This window comes from Tachysurus vachellii, chromosome 12 (genome assembly GCF_030014155.1).
Source record: "Tachysurus vachellii isolate PV-2020 chromosome 12, HZAU_Pvac_v1, whole genome shotgun sequence".
Taxonomy (NCBI): Eukaryota; Metazoa; Chordata; class Actinopteri; order Siluriformes; family Bagridae; genus Tachysurus; species Tachysurus vachellii.
The window spans coordinates 9519829-9543879 of NC_083471.1; the positions used below are offsets into that span (position 1 = coordinate 9519829).

Below are 24051 nucleotides of genomic sequence, written 5' to 3' on the forward strand. Positions count from 1 at the left end.
GTGACCTGTCTCATGGAAAATCTTTACATACATGCATACATACATCATTAAATACAAGGAATTTAACACGTGTGGCATGTTACAGGAAAATAATCCATGATGAGGTGATGTGTTGTGGTCTGTTACATAGAGGTGTTACTCTGACCACCCTGAAGATTTTAAGCACACGTCAAGAAGATTTCTGTTTTTCTTATACCAAAGCAATTCGGCAACATTTACAATTTTTATTTGAATCCTACATTTGTTATTTTATTTACAAAGAGTTCATTTTATAACTTACATTATAACAGTTCCCAGTTATGTTTATTTTTAGATTAATAAGACAAAGCAGCTTGTCGTGTCCATAGAATTTACAAGAAGTGTTAACTCCTTTTCCTGAAGATGTGGGAAAGTTACAGCTTTACCTCTGACTGTCACGTAGCATTGACACCAGAGACTTTTATTATCATCATCTTCATCATTATTATTATTTTTATTATTATTATTATTGTATAAACAATATAATTTTAGTACAGTCACATTGATATAAACCTGTCATTGGCAGCTGCTCTACTGTCAGAGCTGATGACACAATTTATTATTTTAATCTAACATGTTGATGAGACATTCTCCTGAACTGGAGCTGATTTATGATCAGAGTTAACTAACTAACTGAGAAAACAAGGAAAAAACAAACGGAGAAAATACAGGAGCCACATGAGGGTGGGTCACATGAGCACTTTGTTATTGATCTTCATACAGGGTTGGGGTTGAGGTCATACACATCATACAGGAGGATGAGGGGAAAGAGGGAGCCTCGTTCCTTACATCAGGCCTTTATAAGGTACTGGTTGTTTAACCAATCAACAAATAAAACAGCTTTTTATTATTTTTGAGGATTTCACTTTACAGTCATCAACAACGTGAATAATGTTAAATGTGTTTTCCTCATTGTACAGCTTGCTAGCAGGTTAACCCCATGTGAGGAACAGCGCTGAGAGAGAGAACAAGCCAAACAGAGAGAGAGAGAAATAAACTTCACTCGCAAACCCAGATCTGATGAGCTACAAAAACACTTGTGTTTACATTCTTGTTCTTTCACCAGGATTTTCTCCATCTTCTGAGCTGAACTACAGAGAAACTTCCTAAATTTTATCTAAATGTATCTTTAAGTATTTGTCCAATCCATTGTAACGGTACACTCCTTTGTGTTTGGGCTCTAGATCTTTAGCTGGCTGCTCAGGGTCGGCCCTCAGCTCTAACATTAGACAGGTTTGAATCAGATTGATAAATCACAGTAGAGACAGTAGAACCTAATGATGGTTATGCTGTTGACTCAAGCTGACATCATCGGGATTGTCAGGTTTTATCCTCATTATGTCTTTTTGTTATGTTTTCTATGGGCATATGTACTGTAGCATTGGGATCTTTGTAGCATTGGTATGTTTTTTGTGTCAAACAGTAAATGCACACTAATAGCAGGACCAGGCTGCTTTAGATAAAAAACACTCATGGTCTAGTGACTCAAAACTCTTCAGACCTGGGCCTGGTCACGTTAAGTAGTTTAGCAAAACAACGTAGAAAATGTATTCAATTTACTTTTTTATTTTTCAAGGTTGATTTACTGTGATTTTATATTTTACTGCTTTGGTACCATCACAAGGCTTGTGTCTGTCCCTACAAATACATTTACTGTGATAAAAAAAGGCACTAGTCTAATTTCAACCTCTCTCTCTCTCTTTCTCTCTCTCTCTGAGTGTGTTTAGGTGACAGAGAAGATTGAAAGTGACAAACATAATGCAGAGCAAAACTAAACTTTCCTCTAACGGCCCATATGACAGTGGTATTCTGTACAGCCTATTGAAATATACGTGTTATTACATGTTAATTACATCAAGTAACTTTTGTTAATAACAATTTCAAAGAACATTAGCATATTCTTCCCAAAATGTCACATATTTACAGGCGTGACTGAATAAATACATGAGTAAAATGCATTTTCTGTATTAGAAAATAATATAAAATGATAAAAAAAAAACCTCAATTTATAACGTGACATGGTCAACCAAAGATGATGTTGTAATCTGTAAAAACAAATCAATATAATTATTCTCTTATGACTCAGGTTCACTTTCAGGCAAGTGAAGAAATAAATAAATGAATGTGCAATATAACACTAAATAAAAAGGCAGACTGTTAGAATAATGGCACATTTCCCAAAGCTACAGCAGTAAATCCCTTTTAAAGGACAAGTTTAGAATTAAATAAAATTAAAAAAAAATCTACAGTGAACAGAGGCTGTAAAGCAGTGGCCATTTTGTGATTTTACATTTTCACAATATCAGTCGAATCTGTGATTAGGATACAAAGTCTGAGGAGATTCTAATGTTATTTCATTCATAAGCTAATTTAATGTCAAAGGTTTAAAATAATAAAATGGCATTTTATTCTACTTTTTTTTCAGTAGTGATCAGTTTCTCTGTTGCACTGTGATACATATCCTGGACCGTAGAACGGTGATGTGATATTTTTATGGCCCCATCCTACTGTACACCTCAGATTCCTGCCACATGCATAACACACCAAAACCTGCCTTTTCCCCTAAACTCTCCCTAAACCACTTCATAAATACTCAGTAGATAATCGACTGCCACTTCCTGTTTAACACAGTTAGAATGTCCCTTCATCTGAGTTCCCTGTTCCTTCGTCATTTTTAGATCTAGTGAAGTTACAGTGATGCTTTACAGCAGAACAACAGTACAAGTTAATAATAAATACATTTCTGTGATAAACTCCATTACTATGATTTTCTTTCACTTGCCTATTAGTAAGTCTGTCATTCTTGGAAAATGTTCAGAGACTTTATAAATCCCTGGAAAAGAGTAGACATGTGCCGATATGTAACTTTTGTTCAGTATTTAAAAACAACAGATCTGGTTCAATTCTGTACTCTGTGTTTTCTACACAGCTCTTGTGAACACAGCTCTTGTGAACACATCTCTTGTGAACACATCTCTTGTGAACACAGCTCTTGTGAACACAGCTCTTGTTGTCCAGTAAAAAGAATTACAGGATTGTTTTGTCTCAGAGTGAGACCCCTCTTCGGATCGACCCTGGGGCTCTTATTACGACCGATTCATCTCTGGTCCTGAATGTGTGTGACCTCCTGCAGCTGAATATCGCCACATGTCTAGCTAAAATGCATCATAAATAATGACTCAAAATAAACAAACCCATAGTGTTGGTTAAGCAGCTAATGTTAATGCCAAGACTAAAGCTAGTGCCAGCTTTCTCCTTTCCCTCCTCCAGCAGATGAAGCCGTCTATTGGTGGAGCGAATGAAGTCGTGTAACTCGAGTGTCTGTCCCTCAGTCCTGCTGAAAGGCTTCTGATTGTTCAGAACAGCAGTAAGTTGATACTAATTGTTAAGGAAAAAGTGTTTGTGTTTATCTTCATGTGTATTCAGTAATACAGGTGGTGCAGTGTTTCCTGCTCCACCCTGACATCTCTAAAAGCACCCACACACTTCACTGTACTGCTCACATCAATGCCACATTACAGGAAACCAGGTTAAACTTTCTTTTTAAAAAACAATAAACAAACAGCAATGTGTTTATTTGCTAAAGCTAGCATTCCTATGAGGCTGTTGCTGAAGGAAACAAACAGCTTAGTGGCTTGATAGTTAGCTGCTATCGTTGTATAAAATGAAGCATTAAATGTAATAATGCAGTAAATAAGCTACTGTAACTCCAAGAGACATCAATGCTGGAGCTAAGGGTTACCTAAAGAACCATGACAGATCAACACAAAACTTTTTTTTTACATTTATAAAAAAAAAAAAGAAAAAAAGATGACGTCATGAAGGATCTGTTCGTCAAACAGGGCCACCATCATTTGGTCACTACACGCCCACACTCAGTGACATGACACTGTAAATGACTGCACGCTAAGCTTTAGGTTGAATAAGTATGATTGTTCTAACTAGCACCAGAGCAGGAAGTCGTTAAGGCTGTCGTAAAGCAGCGTCTCCTTAATCCGTGTGTATCAGCAGAATGAACTGAGGACTGAAAAAGACATTAAACAGCATTTCTTCTGGTTTCTAGCAAATCCTTTGCTTTATGAACCTTTGCTTTAGTTTTTAAGGATTTAGATGAAGGAATCTAACTGGACTTTTTTTTTGAGCAGTCAGCAAACAGGCTGCTTGTTTAACTTTCAGAAACAGATTATATCAGCCACATTTCATCCTAATAATCATATCACTCTGGCCCTAGTTATAACCACTTATGACAGCTGACAGCTGCATTGCTTCTGGATGGGTTACGGACATGATGTCAGACCATAAATTGACACAAAATGGTACAGGTTTCTATAAAAACATACAGTCCTACAGGCATAGAGAGCAACACTGTCGCTGTTAGACATGTTCATGAGACCAGGCTGTGATGTCAAAGTTGAGTTTTTTGCAAGTTTGTTGAGTTGCAAAATTTTCTAATCATGTCTTAAATGTGCATTAAAAAAATCACACAGAAATACCATATTAAAGCTCTCAGAGAGAGAGAGAGAGAGAGAGAAAGAGAGAGGGAGGGCTACTAGTTTCAGCAACAAGTCTGCATGTGTCTTGACAATGCTAATATAGCTAATAACGAAGGGTAGCATTAGCGCCTAGCATGATCTTCTTGGTTTTTTTTTAAAAGTTGCATGACACACACTGATTTGGCTTTTTTCTGTTTGTGTTTCTCTTGCATGGCAAATGTTATCTTACAGCAGGCAATAAATATGATGATACCCATGTTTGTTTAAGATTAATATTAGCATTAGCTATGTTTGTTTAAACTGTCCCTTTATCAGATTTACTCCTCAAGCACAAAATCAAATGAAAGAAGGTGCACATCTCAGACTGTGTGTACTTTTGTGTGTGTGTGTGTTCACTGTGGCCCTCGAGGATCTTCAACCTCCACATCGTTTAAAGTAACATAGATAATAGGCACCAGGCCATGGACGTTGCCAAGGGCACACAGCAACCAATCAGAGTCCGCTCTGCTGAGGACCTGCAGCACGTCGCCCTTATGGAAGCTCAGGTGACCTGCTTCCGTGGCGATGTGGTGACACAATGCCCTCACCTCACTGACAGAGAGAGAGAGAGAAGGGAGGGAGGTTATGTATTTTGTTTCATATGAAATTTGTTGTTTAGGTGTGTGAGTGTGTGTGTGTGTGTGTGTGTGTGTGTGTGTGTGTGTGTGTGTGAGTGAGTGAGTGAGTGAGACAGAGAGAGAGAAATGTGGATTACCGTGCAGCTGTTGTCTGTATGTGGAGCTCTTGTGTTTGGTCCTGCTGTGCCTGACTGTGTTGTGTGTCATCACTGTGTGTGTTTAGTGACTGAGGCTCCGCCCTTTTCCCAACAGATTGCACCACTAAGTCCAACACAGCCCGGTCCAGACTCAGCCAACCTGACGGCAACCTGAGGGTGAAAATCAACAAGAAGGATTTATGTTTAATTTAATGACATTTTTATGACGCACTTGTAGACATTAACGACTCCTTCCTCTTTCTTCTCACCTGCTTTTCGAGTTCTTGGATGATTTGGGTTCTGTTTTCTCTGTTTTACTGATGGTACCGGCTCCAAACAGTCGCCCCCAGCGTAGATTTTGAGCTGTTTGCATTTCAGCTTCTGCCCCCTCAGGCTGTGTCTCGTTTGTCCTCTTCAGCTCACTCAGCACAGACTCTGGTGGACTTCCCATCCAAGATAACTTCCCTTTAATCACTTTGGACGGTTTTGACTGAGGGAAGGTTCCGGTGCTGGCATTACGACACGTGTCGTTGCACACTGTGGTTTCTGGGTTTTTATCTGTCACATGATGGGCCTCTGCTCCTTCAACCACGCCCACTCTTGGGGGTGGGATCATTTGTCTCCGCCCATCAGCCCCACTTCCTTTCTTGCGCCTCTCCCACTTGACGAACTTGGATCCCTCAGCAGAGTTCTCGATGTAGACCTGGGAACTCTGCATGAGCTGGAACCACCAGCCTGCCTGCTTGCTCCTTACCCTGTCTTTTTCTCCGTCTTTCTCTCTTTCTCGCTCCCTCCTCCTCTCCCTCTCTTCATCCTCCTTGCCCACTCCATTCATCCTAGCTGAGTGCAAAACCATCCCTTCACTCTCTGATTCACTGCCTGCCCTGTCACTCCTCGGCACCCTCCGCACTTGTTTTTTAGATTCCGCCCCATCCATCCGAGGCCAGGTTCCCTCACGTCTTAACATAAACCTTCCTCTGTGAAGCTCCATCCCTTTTTGGTTAGACCCTGCCTCCTCTTTTATCAGTAAAGGAGCTGTGGGGCCCCTCATGAGCTGGAATGTGGAGCGAGCTGATTGGTCGAGGCCCTGTCGGGTGGAACAGAGCTGTTCTTTGTGCCTCATGTGCTCTTGGCCTTTTTGCAGCTGATGAGGTTCAAACAGAAGGTCGAGGTCAAAAGGCAGGAGTGACAAAGGCTGAAGTAGGAGCATCAACTCCTCAAACATTGGCTGACATGCCCCTTGAGAAAGGGGAAGGAAACCCCATGGGTGGTAGTGGGCCGCTATGATGTCTGACAAAAACCAGAATATTTTACAATTATTTTACAATTCATATTATACAGTAAAGAAAACGTGTATGTGAGCGCGTGTGTGTGTGTGCACATGTGTGTGTCTTTGAGTTTGTGTGTGGGTGTGTGTGTGTGTGAGGGAGAGACAGATCTTGTCCTACCTTCATGTGTGTATATATGATTAAACCAGAACTCCAGAGACTGCAAGCTGAAAAATTAATAAAGGTAAGCTTAAACTTTTCTATAAACATTATTTATTAAGTCAAATCCACGGACACTGAACCCTGCTTTCTCTCCTCTTACAATATAATCTGGCACGAGATGTTGGGATCAAACTGTTGTGTAATGATTGATATGTAAGACACTCCTTGATTAATAAAAGGTGAAGAAAAAGACAGGTTTCTTACTTTAAGAGTCCGATGATGAAGGCGTTAAGTCTCATGCTGTGACTGGTCAGCTCTGAATACTGACTGACTTTGAGGAACAGGCTGTGTAATACACGTGTTGAGGGACCTGAGAGAGAGGTGAACTTTACCACTAAGCCTCATGTGTTCATGATAACAAATCCACTATTAACAACATCAAGTCTCTTATTAACCCTGTGTTTCTCACCGAGCTGTGTTGAGGCCTCCACTACGCTCCATGGTTGATTACGCCGCTGACCAATGATGATGTCGAGTGTGTATGCTCGCAGGCCATCTTGTAGCACGTCACACACAGCAGGACACAGGTACTTCAGGATCAGGTGAGCCACGTTGGGACTCACTGAGCTGTTGCCCAACTTTGCCTGAACACAGAGTTTTACATGAATGATCTGATTTTGAACCCAGTTAATTCTGTTTGTCTTACTTGTGCTACATGCCAAAATCCTGTTTGTTTACATTATGTACTATAGAGCTTACATACCATAGTCAACCATAGTAAACATCCATTGTTTGTAGTGCATGTTACATGCATGGCTTCATACTATGCTAACCACAGTTCGACCTTTTCTTTCATTTTTGTGTGTAAAAGAGAAAGTGAGACCTAATTACAGTAGGAGCTGAAGAAACATCTGTCCACACCTGACACAGTACAGGTCAGAGGAATCAATCAAGCCAGTTGTTACTATCTGTTTCTTTACAATGTAATATCTCATTTTCTTTAACTTCTTCCATAGATTATTATCTCTTTATGAGCCAGATCCAAGGATGTTGCATAATAAAGAGACACAGAACCGACACCGGATTCACGACTCTCTTAGTCGATGTGAATTCAGATATGACCAATCATATCATACATAGCTTGATGGTGTGATGTTTGAAAACGTTCGTGTCACTTACATTATTTAGTCTTTAAGAGACAAAACACTAAGAGAGACCTCTTTACTCTCACTATTAGTTCTACTACTACTCTACTAATAAAAAGAACAACAACCTTTACTCCTGCATCCCGACTGGTGCCGAAATGAGCCACTATCAGATCCACTGCTGTGTTTATGGCCTTCACCAGACCTAAGACAGAGAGAGGGACAAAGAGAAATAAACCTTTATTGTAGAACTACACTGCACATATGCACAAGTTTTAAGCCCATCAGAGTGTGTGCAATACACAGAGACTGATGCATTAACACTATAATCAATTTCAGATTCAATTGAAATTTAATCATGTTCAGAGTTGTTTGGACAGAATTGTTTTATGGACATGTATAAAGGCATTTCTTTGAGTCTCATGTGATAAGATCTCTGTGCAGGTTACAGAGATTAAGTGCATCCATGTACAACTGCTACAGCTCCCTGGTGAGAAGGATGCAGGACAGCATAATAAAACCATCATTTTTCTATTTATCTGATTGTGATTTGAGCAAAATTTCTCAAGAAAATATTTTCCTGGGCATGTCTATGGGCTGTGATTGAATATTTACTCAAACTGATCCTGTCTAAATAGAGCTCCATTAAACCTATGTACTTATGGATGAACAAATTAAACAGCTAGGTGAGGTATCACACACACACACACACACACACACACACACACACACACCTCTTTTCTGATGCAGGTCGATGGAGATAGACTCTTCAGTGGAGGCATCAGGCGAGAGGCAGAACTCCTCTGGGGGGCGCTCCGTCTGAGAGAAATAATCTGGCAGCAGGTCACTGTAACACCTTAATGACTGACCTGTACACACACACACACACACACACACACACACACACACACAAGCAAAACATGAAGAGTTAACATCACTCCCTGGTCATTCTGCACACAATTAGTTTGCTTTATCTGAGGTTCTATTTCTACAGTAGAACAGTGTGCTTTTCTGTCCCTACATTATAAAGATTTTATACCTCCTTTACGAGCTATTAATGGTCTCTTTGAGGAAAGTGAAAAAGGTCCTGAGATGACCCCTTTAGGTAATCCCATTAGATGACCCCTAATGCTCATGAGATAAGTTTCAGCACCGTTGAGTCTGCTGAAGTTCAGCGCATGATTAGATGGAGGGAAATCGAAGACGTTGCGTCTCACTGTGCGTCTCCTGGCAGTCAAAGCAGCAGAAGCAGACAGAGATGAGGAAGAGGGAGAGGAACAATATGCATCTCTCTTCTCTACACCCAGAGGGTTCTTACGCCTGTATTCTCTCCATTTCAGAGCCTGTGGGGAGAGGTGATGTGCTACAGAGTGGAAAGAAGAAGAGAGAAAGAAGAACAGAATAGATGGATGCAAAGAAGGTGATTAAGTGATGGATGAATAAAGTAAGAAATAAGGGAAGGATAGAATAAGAATAGAAGGATGAAGTAAGGAAAACAGAAGTGATAAAAGGAATGTAAGGAAGGAGAGGAAGGGATGGATAGAACAGGGTCAGGATGAAATAGTGAGGGCAAGAAATAAGAGAGAATGGGATGGAGAGATGACAGAAGAAAATGAAGGTGATGGATGGGATAACAAGGAAGTTGAGAAAGGAATGCATGTATGGATGAAAAAGTCGTGGGGTGGGACATGGAAAGAAATAAGAAATAAGATGGATGGAGGGAGCAAGAAAGGAAAAAGGATAGATAAAACCGATGAAAAGAAAGAAATGTTTAAAACATTGTGTAAAAAAGGTGTAAATGGAGGATCAGAAGAAGAAGAGATGAACAGAAACTGTAAGTAACAGTAAAGAAAGTAAAAGTGTAGCAGTGAAACTGCAGCTGTGTGATGTGAGGTTTTCTACATCTCTCTAATATTTACACTCTTCAGACTTTTATCACACTGCGTTACTATGGTAACATACCATTGTGCGGTCTTGGTGTCATACACACAGGAGGTACTTTCACTTCCTCTTCCTGCAGCCCTGGTTCCAGCTGTGCCATCGGACTAAGGCCGGAGCTGGGCAGCGTGGGTAATGTACTCCGGTTAGCTCTGTGGAAACAGTGCCCCCTGGTGGCAGGGGGAGGAGTCGGGGGAAGTGGGGCCAGCTTGGTGGCTTGAGTGACCCCTGGAGGGGTGTGAGAGAGAGGGGCAGGGCAGGAGAGGGAACGGGGCGGCGAATAACTACCCAAAGGAGATGGTCGGGGACGCTGACCATCATCATCAGAGTCCTCCTCCTCCCTCTCAGAGGGGGCGGAGCCGAGGCGTGCCTGCATGTGATTGATGTACTCGTCCAGCAGGGGCAGTACAGGCTTTGCCTGGGGTTTCCCAAACTGCTGCTGCAGGGTGAAAGGCTGGATGGGTAACGTGGTGGGACGCTGATCTTTACTGTAGCGCACTACTGTTGGGGAGGAGTCAGCAGAAATGGACAGTCCACCTTAAAGACAGAGATGTACAGAAAAAGAGATTAAAAAGTTGGTCTCGTTATTAATCTAACACAGAAATGTGCTGAAAATTAAAGAAAAAAAAAAAAATACATGAATCCTTGACACTTCCTTTAGTAAAAAAAAAATGAAAACGATCACATGCCCTAAAGGATCTTCTGCCTTTGAAAGATATTCCTGAGAATGACTTTTCCATAAAGTCTGTTAGTGTCAGTATTTATTATGTGACCTTCATAAGCTGAAAGAGAAAGTGGTTTAATGAAGACAACGTGTTGAGCTCAAACTAGCATGTGGTCAGCAGTGCAGTGTTCATGTGTTTATATTCAGAAAATGACTGGAGTGGCAGCAGGTCATGATGTAACATGTTTACTGCAGTAGCAGATTAAATTCAACCTCAAGGTTTCAGTACAGTCTTATCCCTGTGGAAAAGTCTCACACATGAAACGAGTCGAGAGCCGAATGAAAAAGTAAGTGGTAATCGATTTTACTGCCACTGAGATATTGTGATTTGTGACCCTCAGATTAAACACTGTGACCAAACTGAAACTGTGGGACCTTAATCTTAATAATTGAGATAAATAAATAGTAACTTAAATTTGAACTTTAAACATATTCTATTTTTATACTTCTGTAAAGCTGCTTTGAGACAATGCCCATTGTTAAAAGTGGGATACAAATAAATTAAACTGAATAAGTGAAAATGTAATCAAATCTACTGTATTTTTACCAGATTTCTGTTAATAAAGTGTCAACAATGGTAGTAAAGGTTCAGAGATTTCTGTTCAACATGATTAAAAAGTATTTTAAGCAAAATGAAACAATTGGTTAAAACTGATTTTACTTTGTGCAGCAACAAGCCATTAGAAAAGCACTTAACTATTAATTAAATAATTATATAAGAAAGTGTATCATGATGTTATTGTATCGCGATTCCAATATCGTATCGAATCTCCCATTTCCAATTTAAACATGTATTTAAAAAAATCAGACACGTGGTTATTATGATAAAAAACAAAAGCGTGCTGCATTTACAAAAACAAAAGTGAAACCTTAAAAGTAATGAAAGCAAAGAAAGGAAGGTCTTAAACAATGTGAATGCTGATCACTACAGTTACACAGGTGAACATGTGAACAGTTTTACAAGCAGCACAGCACAATAAACACTATATATATATATATCTGTCAATCTTCAACGACAGACCTCCACACAGTCATTATTATATCAGTATTTCAGTATACAGTATCAGTACATCTCACTCACTATCAGCACTTTTCTGTCCATCTGTCATCTCACTGATAAGTAATGAAATAAATAAACTGTTACAGAAAGAAGAACAGACTTAATGGAGTTTATAAGGAAATACAGACTGTATCTCTATTCACACTTTGAAATCGCAGTAACAGTTATATTTATATCAGTTATGTGTTATTGTTATTTTAGATCATTATTCAAAATATTCATCTTACCTTCAGTTTCATCTCAGAGCAAAACCCACAGTGAAAATGAATGACACAGCAGAGATACAGCTGAGCGTCACAGGCAATAACACACACTTAAACACACACACCCTGCATATGCTGTGTCACTGTGTCTAGAGTCAGCACAGCAAGACAGAACTCAGTAGGAAAAACCCGGAAATACTCCTGCAGCTTGTGTCTGACAGTGTGTGTGTGTGTGCTCCCTGACTAGGACATCCTGTGTCTGCATGTGTGTAATGTCAGTTTGCAGTTGCGCAATGTGTTTGCTCCACATGGTGTCAGATATCAGTGTTTTCTCCTCTCACACTGCAGTACACACTCAGGGCCACCAGAGGCAGTGCCGGACCGAGAGTGTGAACACACCTGCAGTCTCTAAAAGTCTCAAAAGTAACCATGTGTGTAAGTATAATATTACAATTTAGTGTTCTGTTTTAAATTTGAGATTTTTATACATTTTATGACGTTGTACATAATGCTTACTCAGTGCAACATCCTACCATTTAAACGTCATCCACTTGGCCCCTCAACTTCATACTTCCCGCCATATTAGCCCCTGAATAATGCTTTTGTCTCTATCCCATTATACCTACAACCATTTATTATGTAAAACTATACATATGACATTAAATCCTGCCCCCTTACCTTCTGCTTTGGTCCTCGTCTCTCTTCCTGCTCCTCCTGGAGAGACTCTGATTGGTGTGCTCCAGTGCGTGGAGCTGATCAGTGAGGACAGATCTTCAAGAATAGGGGAGAACTCTCCAGATGAATGTGAGTGAACAGAAGAGGTTTCGGCACTGCTCTTCTGAGAAGGAGATCCGCCATTCTTCTTTTTGTTCCTTGCAATCTCAGCAAAGGACGTAACACGTGTTGGGGGGGTCGGTCCAGGGGTGGAACTCTCACTGAGACGCACAGGACAGCTTAGCATGCGCTCCAGAGAGCCAAGACGAGGCTGTGGGGTCTTGTCCAGGTTCCGGTCATAGCTACGGGAACGAAGGCGGGCCCCGACTACAGCTCCACCCACAGGTGGTGAGACGTTGACATACAATTGTCCCTCAATTACATTTGAGTGCATGGAGTCAGTGTCACACATGGGTGGCTCTGTCTGCTTCTCACATGGCTGGCGGAGAAAAAAGGAAAATATATTGATGTGCAGTTTATCAGTTTACCATCCTATATAAACTGAGAGATACTATTAAAAAAATATTAATTTAAAAGTAATATAAGCACATATATAGACAAATTGCTCAGTATTACTAATATTTTTAGAGAGGGTTGTTAAGAGACATAAACTACCTTACCTTTTGTGTGCTGACCTGTGCATTTTCTCCTTGTTCTTCCTCCTCTTCTTGCTCTTTAGTGTGCCTAAACAGGAAGTACTCAGTGGGCTGGGTGGGACTTCCTTTGCTGTGTTCATCAGAGCAGCTTGTGACCGAAGATCCTGCAGGACTTGGAGAGGAATGTGATGAAACATCACAGGTTACCAGCTTGTAGTAGTTCTGTGTTGCAACAACCAGCCGTGCTTGGCTCTGCATGCAGGACGTGAGGTCACTGGCCGAGGTCTCTGAGGGTAACAGACCTTCATGGTTGTGATAGGAATTGCAGTTAGCATCAAGCTCCACTGTGCCATCCTGTGGCTGGGAAGAACATAGGCAGGAAGAGGAAGACAGGATGCCAGGGGCTTCCTGAGGAGCTTCTGTTGGAGATCTGTGCAAGTCTAAGTAAAAAGCTCCACCCCCACTCCCATATTCTGCCCCGCCCATACAGACTGGCTCAGATACAGAAGAGGTGCAGGACTGATCGGCAGAGTTGTTGAGGTTAATTGGCTTGTCAGGGACGATGTTGTTTGTCTTGTAGATGGTACTGAAATTGACCAGGACTCCGTCAGAGCTGTTGCAGGATGAATCACTGCAGTAACCGTGAGCAAAATCTGCAAACGATTCGGGATAAGTCCTTGAGCATCCACAACATTCCGAACTGCCCCGTCTGCCTTGCATGGACTGATCGTCATCATCGTCATCCCACTCTTGCTCTCCACAGTCCATCGACAAGGTGGACCCGCTGCTGCCATGACGATGCTGAATGTCGAATCCCAAAAGATCAAGACTCTCAAGACGGGCAGAAAAATGTCGACCAGGAGCCCCCTTCTGGTCTGAACTCCAGGGCTTCTCTAAAGATTCATGCAGGTGGAATGGTCCAGAATTGTAGCCCAGCTCATGCAGATGGAACGAGGCCAAGTCCACTCTGTCGTCTAAGGCTGTGTTTGAGTTTCCATGCAAGTGAAAGGAAGAATCCTCCAAATATCCATTCAGATTGTTTCCATCATCGTCATCTTCATCATCTTCATAATCAACTCCCCCCGCATTCAGAAGGAAGGGATTGTGTCTGAGTGAGCTTGGCCTGTTGTGCACCTGCTTTGACAGGACTTTAGGAAATGCATCCTCGGAATTGCTGGATGTGAAAGAGGAAGTATCACTGGCCATGCTTCCACCCCTCACTCCTTTTTTCTCTCCTCTTATCATCCCTTCGTCTTCAAAAGCATCGCTGGAGCTGGAGGTCTGGATCAGGCTGCTGTACACCAGCGCCTCACGCTGGAGGACGTCTCGCTCGGGAAGCGAAGTGGTGCGGATCAAGCCGAGGTTTTCGGGGCAGCTGAACGGGTTGTTGCTTTTCCTCAGTGGGCTTCCGCAGCGCTGGTGTGAACCAGAAACCTGGCAGTGCATTAGAGGTATGTGATGAACAATCAGTGTCTCTCCGGCCAGCTTCGGAGGACTGTCCATCGTCTCTGGAAAGTAGGATGAGAGGGAAAAAGATCAAGGCTTGAAGATGCTGGAGAAAAGTTTAATTTACACGCCCGATCCCGACTCGAGGTCGCTGGGAGTGAGGAGTGTGATAGAAAAAGCTGAAGAGGTCATCTCGACAGAAAGAAAACATCTAGAAGGTGAAATAAAGAAAGAAAGTACATTTATTTTCTTTTCTCATGCATTATTCACTCGGTTAATATTTAGTAACATAGTGTTTGGTTGTCAGAACTCCAGTGCAGAGGTTATTTGTGTTATACATTTTAAAAAAATGTAATAATGTCAAAGGCTGCATAGTGAAGAGCTGGATAATATTGATACAAATTTATTTTCCCTATCCCTGTTTTTACAGTATTAATTACTTTGATTTTGTAGGATGAACATTATTTAAGAGACGTGGTTTATACTGTACTAATTTCAGCCTGACGCAGTGTATGGTTGCAGAACAGAGTTAAGATTCTAAATGAAATCTCAGAGTGAGAGCACTGATGCAGTGCTCGTATAAAAGCCACCTGGAGGAAGAAGGCATTGGGCGATGCTGAACTCAGCTAAGGCTATAAATACAGTAGAGGTGATGAGGGAGCATGTCTTTTTGAGTTCCATCATCACTGGGCAAAAAGGCAGCCAGCATGGACAGAAACTGCTGATTGCTGATGAGCTTCCTGTATCCTTCTTTCATAAAGACAGCATGAGCTCACTGTAGAATTGTCTGTAGAATTCAGCCAAGATATTAGAGATTTACAGTAATAACCTGAAAATAAAGCTGAACTCAAACTAACTCAAACCGGCTTTAAATATTACACTGATGCTGTTACTCAGCAGTCTGTGATGTGTAGGGGATTTCTGTCTCAACTCTTCACTTGTTCTAATGTTTCAGCTGCAGAAGGACTTCAGCATGACAACATGCACCAATCTCTCTCTCAGAAACACACTCGCCTCTCTTTATCTTACACAGCCAGCAGTACACACCCTTCCTTACTCTTACACACACATAAGGACCCAAACGAACACACCATACACCAACAAGCCCCATAGACAACAATAAGTAGTGTGTGAGGTTAGTGACTCACGATGGTGAAGCATTCTATATGTGAACGATGTGGAGTATACTGTACAGTATATTGAAGACTATGCAGTTTTGGACATGTGCATGTTAAACTAATAATGAGGGCACAACTATGGTCAAAAATCACTCAGATTCTATCTAGTTCCCTAGATTAGTGTGCTCCTGACCACTACTCACTGCCCAGGGTTTTGGAACACAGCCTTGGTGTTTAGTAGAATCCCCATGTCAGTAACGTCAGATGGAAAACAGAGTGGACTTTAAACTCGCATTAGCACTGTGCAGCCTATAGTAATGTGGTACGTACTTCATTACTGACATGCTACAGCAAAACAATACACACACACAGAGGAGCTTTAGGCTGCATTATGATTGTTCACTACTACTGCATGAACATGATCCACATATCCAATAACTACACTGCACTGGGAACACAAACACACCTGGAATATTTGTGGGAATACAGAGGCCTATGTATTACTGTTAATAAATCACACTACACTCCTTCAGTTTCTCCAAAATAATCTGCACCCACAAGTCTCCACAGGTGCACATGTTGTGGAATGATGGATTGTGTGCAGGTCGAGTCCCTATGGATGAGCTGTTACTGTACAAACGATAATCTATCAGAAGAGTGCATTAATAAAAACCTGTGTTTGTAGCTGCACTACTGCCAGAGCTGTTGTTATAGATAATTAATGAACACCTTCTGACCAATCACAAGCCAGAAAGCACCAGCATTGTGGTGTTAGTGTCCAGTGTTCAGTTCAGGTAAGAAATTGATACGTCCCCAGTACATGTGGGTGTGTTAATTACACTTTTTTTGTGTGACAAAACTAAAATGACTCCTACTATCATGGACCACCAACCCAAAAAATCTGACCACTTTGAAAGGGCTAACACTGTTGCTGATAAAGTGCCTCTGGTTGACACCTTAACGTGATCGGAGGAAAAACCTATTGATTACTCCATATTCTTCTCTAATGTCACTGAAACAAAAGTTTCGACATCAGATATACGCTGAAGCAACACTTATGTCTGAAGTCTCTGATCATTGCTGAGTGGTTTTGTTTCCACTGGTGTACCTGGTATACCTGGTATGCAAGTCAAGTCAAGAAGTCAAGAAGCTTTTATTGTCATTTCAACCATATATAGCTGTTGCAGTACACAGTGAAATGAGATGTTTCTCCAGGATCAGGGTGCTACATAAAAAAAAAAAAAACAGAGCTAAGGACTTAGAAAGTAGTCCTAGCCACATAAAGTGCGACTGTGCAACCTGGTGCAAACAGTGCAAGACAAGACAAACAAGACAGTGCAGGACAAAAGACAGTGCAAGAGAACTTCGCTTAACACTGTGAGTTTGGGTGATATATAGATGATGCATTTCACAATAGATGCATGTGTGGATTGAATAGTGAGGTTGTTCAGAATTGACCAGGACTATATAATGTTTCGAAGATTGGTGGAATTGCTGGTCTCTATGGTGACAGTGCTAGGTCTGTGGTTAAGGCCTTGGGCTGCTGATTCCAAGGTTGTGAGTTTGAATCCAAGACCACCAATCTGCCACTGTTGGGCAAGGCCTAAGTCTGCCCAATGCTGTAAATCTAAACAAAATGAGATGAGCAGCTCATTAAGCTCACCACCTCAGAGGGTCAATACATGTGCTGTCTTTGTCAAAGAGCAGGGGTACAAACAAATTCAGACCATGTGGAAAGACAAATCATAATAAGGATGACTGTTGGAACAGTGACAGAAATTGTAACGATAATGATAGTGTACACATATGGACTCTACTGGACCATATGTACTTGTTCAAGGTTGATGCACTTTCAGAGTGGCCAAAAGTGCAGTTAATGTCATCAACAGCAAAATAAAAGACTCTCAAAGTTCAGTAGAACCTCTTAAGTCATTACTGACAGCTTTATGTCCTTGGTAATGATGACAGACCAAAATTTGTTGCACAGGAGTTTACAACTATTTGAAGGACAAACATACTGCTCAGCTCCATATCTATCAGTTCCCAGTGGGAAGGCTGAAGGTTTGTCCACACACTAAAACACTGAAGGCCTCTAGGGGCTCATCTGTGCTTCAGAGATGGTCTGAAACATTCTTGCAGTCATATTAAAACACATATAAAATGACAAAGAAGTCCCCGTCCCAGTTGTTTGCACACACCTTTAGAGGCAGTTCACACAGACCTCCTAGGTCCCATGACAAGCTGGCAAGGTCAAAGCTGTTCAAAGCCAACACAGTTTATGGTCAGAGATGTGGTGCCTACTTGTAATTACAGGTGGAGAGAAAGATGTACATCAGGTGTAGTGACTGCTCAAAGTGGTTCAGTATATTTCACTGTCAATGTCTGAGTTTTGAGACATGGACAAACCATGCTTAATAGCTGTTAAGCCAAATTTAACAAATCTAATTAAACATATGTACAGTATTGCAGATTTTAGTAGTAGACAGTAGTGTAATCTAGCCACAGGGGTTGCAAGCCATGTCACAGGTCCAAAGCAGGGCAGATATGTGAGATAGAAATAGAGAGCGTTGATCATAAAGAGCATTTGGTGTAAAAAAAAAACAAATTAACAACGACCAGCACTGTTGACCTACAGGGAAAAAGGAGGAACTGTTGGTGGAGGAAGGAGAGGAGGGAGAAGGGTTTCTAGACAGAGAGAGAAAAGGAAAGGCAGAAGTATAGGTCTGAGAATAGAGACTCAACATTGGTAGATATGTTGTGTGTGCAGAATCAAAGTATCTAGTATTTAGAGGGGGATACAAACTGTTTTATTATGGTGTGGATATGAAGAGAAATAGGGTAGGACTAATCCTGAAGGATAAGTGATGAATGTTTAAGAGGTGAAAAGAGTGTCAGAAGGGGTAATCAATTTGAAGATGAATGGCGATGGGTGATCAGAGGGTGTTGAATGTCATCAGGGGTTATGCTCCACAAGTAGGCTGTGAGATAGAAGAGAAGGAGAGATTCTGGAGTGAGTTAGATGAGGTGATAGAGAGTATTCCCAGATTGGAGAGAGTAGTGTTTGGAGCAGACTTCAACGGGCATGTTGGTGAGGGAGACAGGTGACAAGGAGGTGATGGGCAGGTTTGGTGTTAAGGAAAAGAACCTAGAAGGAAAGATGGTGGTGAAGCTTGCTAAGCGAATGGAAATGGTTGTAGCTAATATTTATTTCCCAAAGAGAGAGGAACATATACCCCTTTTCCACCAAAAAGAACCAGGTGCTGGTTCAGAGCTAGTGCTGCTGCTGGTTCAAAGTGGACCATCGGTTCCATTGACCATCTAAGAACCGGTTTGCCTTTCCATCAGCTAGAGAGCCATCACAGAGTCTGACGTCACTGTAAACATGTCACGTTTCCCAGCAACTTTAGCGCAGCAGCGGCAAACACTAACACAACATCAACAATGGCGGATGTTGCTTTACTGTTAATGCTCATAGCTTTGTGAACCTACATTAACACCCAAATGCGCGAATCCAACATGTACGTACAGCTCCATGTAATTTGTATAAACGGAGGTTGTAATCGAGAAAGTACATAACATTATTTTATCATTAAAACAGAAATAAGTTAGCCTTAGCATGTAGCTACCTACTATCATGTGTGCTGATAATTGATCATATTGCGGTAAAGTAAAAGTGTTTTAAACATTAGTATACTTAAGGTACATTATCAAAGGCACTAACAGTAGCCCCGCCCACAGCCCCACCCACAGCCCCTGACATAAGCGGTTCTTAAGTCTAGACCAGCAACGTTTTGGTGCTACTTAAGAACCACTTTTCCCGGTTCAGAGCCGGTGCTTTGGGTGTTGAAAAAGAAAGAACTGGTTCTAAATTAGGCTCTGGCTCCGAACCAGCACACAAACTGCCTCTGTGGAAAAGGGGCAATAGAGTTACATATAAGAGTGGAGGTAGGAGTATGCAGGTAGACTATATTCTATGTAGACGAGGCAATCTAAGAGACATTAGTGACTGCGAGGTGGTTGTAGGAGAGAGTGTAGCCAGACAGCATAGGATGGTGATGTGTAAGATGTCTCTGGCGGTCAGGAGGAATGGGGGGAAAAGATATAAAAGAAGACCAATTGGTGGAAGTTGAAAAAGAAAGAATGTTATGAGGAATTCAGACAGAAGCTGAGAAAGGCTTTGGGTGGTCAGGAATAGCTTCCAGATCACAGGGAAACTACAGCAGAAGTGATCAGGGAGACAAGGTGTGTCATCTGGAAGGAGGAAAAAAGATAAGGAAACATGGTGGTGGAATGAGGAAGTACAGAACAGCATTTAGAGGAAGGGGCTAGATAAAAAGAAGTGGGACATATAAAAGACAGAAATAAAAATTCAGGATTACAAGGAATCAAAGCGCAGATTGAAGAAAGAAAGGAATATTTGTGAGCAGCAGTATGGCTTTATGGAAGGAAAGAGCACTACTGATACAATTTTCGCTCTGAGAATGTAAATTGAGAAGTACAGCGAGGGAGCTGCACTGCGTCTTTGTGGAATTAGAGAAATCGTACGAAGGGGTGCTGCAAGAGGATCTATGGTACTGTATGAGAGTGGCAGAGAAGTATGTCAGAGTAGTTCAGGATATGTATGGGAGGATTATGACAGCAGTGAGATGTGCTGTAGGTCAGACAGAGGAGTTCAAGGTGGATGTGGGGCTACATCAAGGATCGGCTTTAAGTCCCTTCTTGTTTGCTATGGCGATGGACAGGTTGACAGGTTAAGTCAGACAGAAATTTCCATGGACAATGATGTTTGCGATGACATTGTGATCTATAGTGAGAGTAGGTGACGAACACCTGGAAAGGGTGAAGTCTGCTTTGGAAAGTCAGTCATAGTAAGACAGAATATATGTGTTTGAACGAGCGGGAGGGAAGTGGAACAGTGAGGTTACAGGGGACTGAGGTCAAGAAGGTGCAGGAGTTTAAGTATTTGGGATCATCTGTCCAGTGCAATGGGGAGTGTGGAAAAGAGGTGATGAAGCGAGTGCAGGCGAGTTGGAGAGGGTGGAGAAAAGTCTCAAGAGTGTTGTGTGACAGAAGAGTGTTAGCAAGAGTCAAAGGAAAAGTATACAAGACAGTAGTGAGACCAGCTATGCTATATGGGTTAGAGACTGTAGCAGTGAAGAAAAGACATGAGGCAGGGATGGAGGTAGCAGAGCTGAGGATGTTGAGGTTGGACAGGATTAGGAACAAGCACATCAGAGGGACAGGTCAGGTTGGCTGTTTTGGAAACAGGTCAGAGAGGCTAGATTGAGATGGTTTGGTGTAAAGTGCAGAGGAGGAAGAGTAGTTACTGTATATTGGTAGAAGGATGTTGGAAATGAAGCTGCCAGGTAAGTGGTCAAGAGAAAGGCCAAAGATATATGGATGTGTTGAAAGAGGATATGAGGTTAATTGGTGCAAGAGCAGAGGATGCAGAGGATAGTTAGGCAAGGCAAGGCAAGTTTAGCACATTTCATACACAGAGGTCATTCAAAGTGCTTTACATAGAAATTAGAAAACAGTTTATAAGAGAGAGAAAAAAATATATATGTAAAAATAAGACATACAATCATAATAAAAACAGAACAATTAAAGAAAATAAATGTGATTTCAATAAAAAGTTTAAAATATGTTAAAAAAGAATAAAACAGGAGTAAAAGTGATTTGGATAAAAAGTGCAGTCAGTGTGAAGCAGCACAGTGCTCATTTAGTAAATGCAGAGTTAAACAGATGTGTTTTTAATCTTGATTTAAAAGTGTCTACTGTTGAAGCACATCTGATCTCTTCTGGAAGCTGATTGCAGTTATAGGTGGCATAATAACTAAATGCTGACGCACCTTGTTTTGAGTGAACCCTTTGTATCTCTAACTGACCTGATCCTAATGATCTGAGTAGTCTGATTGGTTTATATTCAATTTCATATTTAGTTAGGTGGAAATATGATTCGGTGTAGCGACTCCTAACAGGAAAAGCCAAAAGTAGGAGAAGCAGTAGACAGTAGTGTTCTTTAATGTGGCAGGTTTACAGGATGAAGCCTCCAGTACTTTCTGTAGAACAGCAGCATGAGAATCATCTGAGAAAGCAGAGCTGTAGTTCTAACATCACATGGGAAAGTTGTGTCAAACTGCTACACACACATAATCAAACATTTACAACAGGGGTGTACAAACATACAGGCACAATAAGGGTTCTCATCACTCCAGAGTAAACTGTGATCTGAATTAAAAAGAAAGCTAATTTAACTGAATTTGTAAAAGAGCAAGTTTCCAATTGTCCACCTGGAGGCGATATAGAGCAAGAAATCAGAGCCATAAACTGAGCTATGACAATGTAATTCTTTGATAGCAAGATAAAATTCTGCTGTAAACAAAATATCTAACTTAAGGTTTGGATTACAGATTACTCCAGGCACCAGAGACTGAGCCTCTAACCACTACACCACTGTAAATCAGGCAGTAGTGTTACTTACTGGACTTTTCTCTGAATAAACTCTCATCACTTACATGTAGATTCTCTGAGTAAAAGGAAGTGTATCTCTGAGAGCATGGCTAATCAACACACAAACACACACACTGATGGAGCGGTTGGTGCCCACGTCCTCTGACTACATGTGACAGAGTTTGTTCTGTTTAAACCAGAGTTAATACAATGTTCTGTGAAGGTTTCACACAGAGTAGGTCACTCATTTCAGGGTCAGAAACTATACAGAATTAATATACAGTCTACCTGAATGTGCTGTTTGTAAACTGACCGAATGAGTGTAATGTGACTCGTGAACTAAAGTGACTTCAACACTCCTGATGTACTGTACATGAACCTCATAACACTGTGGCTCCATCCCATACAGCAAGCTGTGTATTTTTGTGTATGACAGTGACTGTGTGTGTGTGTGTGTATGTGTGTGACTGTGTGTATGACAGTGACTGTGTGTGTATGTGTGTGTGACTGTGTGTATGTGTGTGTGATTAAGTGCAGTATAACAAGATTACTTTCCCTTTTCCATTTCTATCCTCCAGCTCACTGAGTCTTACACATCAGAATTACTACTGACTAGTAGTGAGTATTGTTGTCATTTGTGTCTGTTACATAACTGGAGTACGTTCCCAAATCCCAAAATGTCTTCCTGTCTATATCCAGAGCTGCAGGCCACGTCCCAAACCACGATCACTACATAGTGCGCCACACCGAGCGTCTGTGTAACCCGACGGCGCTGATTTCTTTATACATCATATTTTAAACAACATTCGTTTGTGGTTTGGGACAGAGCCACCACACAAGGCCCCATGTTTACGCTATTTCAGTTCGTCCTAGTGCCCTAGCGTAGGGAGGACGGAGACATTTGAAACGCGGCCCACGGAATATTCCTGGAAACTGATCTAACCTCCGTAATGTCACGGTCATGACAAATATACATCTTTAAATCAACGTATAAATCAAAATCGCACACAGACGAACACGGAAACACGTTAAAAACCACAGTGAGCGCATATAACAATACAAAGAAGTAGCACGGAGACGTAAATGTCGACGCGACAAAGCCGTAAACAGGCCTCATAATATTCCAGCACCGTTATTGCGGCTGTCTAACGGTTCAGCTGACAGAAGTGACACGGTGCGATTCGCCTGTCTGATAACAAGCAGAATGTTGTTTAATCTAAACACGTGTAAATGATAATAATAAATAAATTAAAACAGCCAAAACTGTTGTTAACGTCTGAACTAAACCTGGAGCTCCTGTAACGTGCATCATTACCGCCCAACGTCCCAGCGCGTGCGCCTTTTGTCTGAAACCCGTTATTAACGGTCATGGTGACACTCACACCGACGTGTTTTATCCTCTGCTCTCACCCTGTGAGGATGAATCCAGTTTCCCCCGCAGTATTCAGCGTCCTGCTCGTGCTGTGAGCTCCGGACGCTGCGTCATTATCCGCTGCTTCATCACCGGCTACATTAACGCTTTAGATTCTCCTGATGGGCGCGTGCTGATAAACGGATCGTTATAAACACCGGTTTCTAATAGCAGATGATCTTCATCTTGACTGATCCTGCAGTATAGACTAACACACAAAGCGCTCCGTGTTGTTGTAACGAGGCACCCGTTTAAATCGCTGGATCAACCGGGACAAAATTCACCCCTTAAACTCTGAGTCGACTCTTCACTCATGACTCGTTCAAAAGGAATCGATTATGGAGTTCAGTTGTTTGTGAGCACAAGCTGGATTTAAGCTCTAGTGGAAATTGTGTGAAAGAGCTGTTAAACACGTTTATCATATTAAAAAATATATGTGAAATTCATGTTATTTGGATATAACTAAAAAAAAAATGGTAGATGTTACATGAGGTCCTGAATTTTCCATATCAGAAGTCAGACCCAGTACAGTGGATTTCACAAGAGGT

General features: G+C 41.5%; 1 protein-coding gene across 1 annotated transcript; it reads right to left on the minus strand.

Annotated features, from left to right (window-relative positions):
• Positions 1 to 697: 697 nt before the first annotated feature.
• Positions 698 to 23816, minus strand: rusc2 (RUN and SH3 domain containing 2). The gene is made up of 12 exons (XM_060884381.1): positions 23503 to 23816; positions 13100 to 14732; positions 12444 to 12918; positions 9803 to 10315; positions 8575 to 8709; positions 7969 to 8045; positions 7165 to 7339; positions 6960 to 7065; positions 6714 to 6760; positions 5535 to 6555; positions 5266 to 5436; positions 698 to 5102 (listed from the first exon to the last, which is right to left on the minus strand). The coding sequence occupies exons 2-12, from the start codon at positions 14576 to 14578 to the stop codon at positions 4904 to 4906; spliced, it is 4398 nt and encodes a 1465-aa protein (XP_060740364.1). The 5' UTR covers positions 14579 to 14732; positions 23503 to 23816; the 3' UTR covers positions 698 to 4903.
• Between the last annotated feature and the right edge of the window lie 235 nt (positions 23817 to 24051).

Bases quoted from the DNA above. Each gene is read 5' to 3' on its own strand.
- rusc2 (XM_060884381.1), bottom strand. From the start codon at position 14,578: ATGGACAGTCCTCCGAAGCTGGCCGGAGAGACACTGATTGTTCATCAC. The intron at 12,919-13,099 runs GTAAGGTAGTTT...TTTCTCCGCCAG, and splicing joins CACAGGTCAGCACACAAAAG to CCATGTGAGAAGCAGACAGA. The intron at 5,437-5,534 runs GTGAGAAGAAAG...TTTCACCCTCAG, and splicing joins TCCAAGAACTCGAAAAGCAG to GTTGCCGTCAGGTTGGCTGA.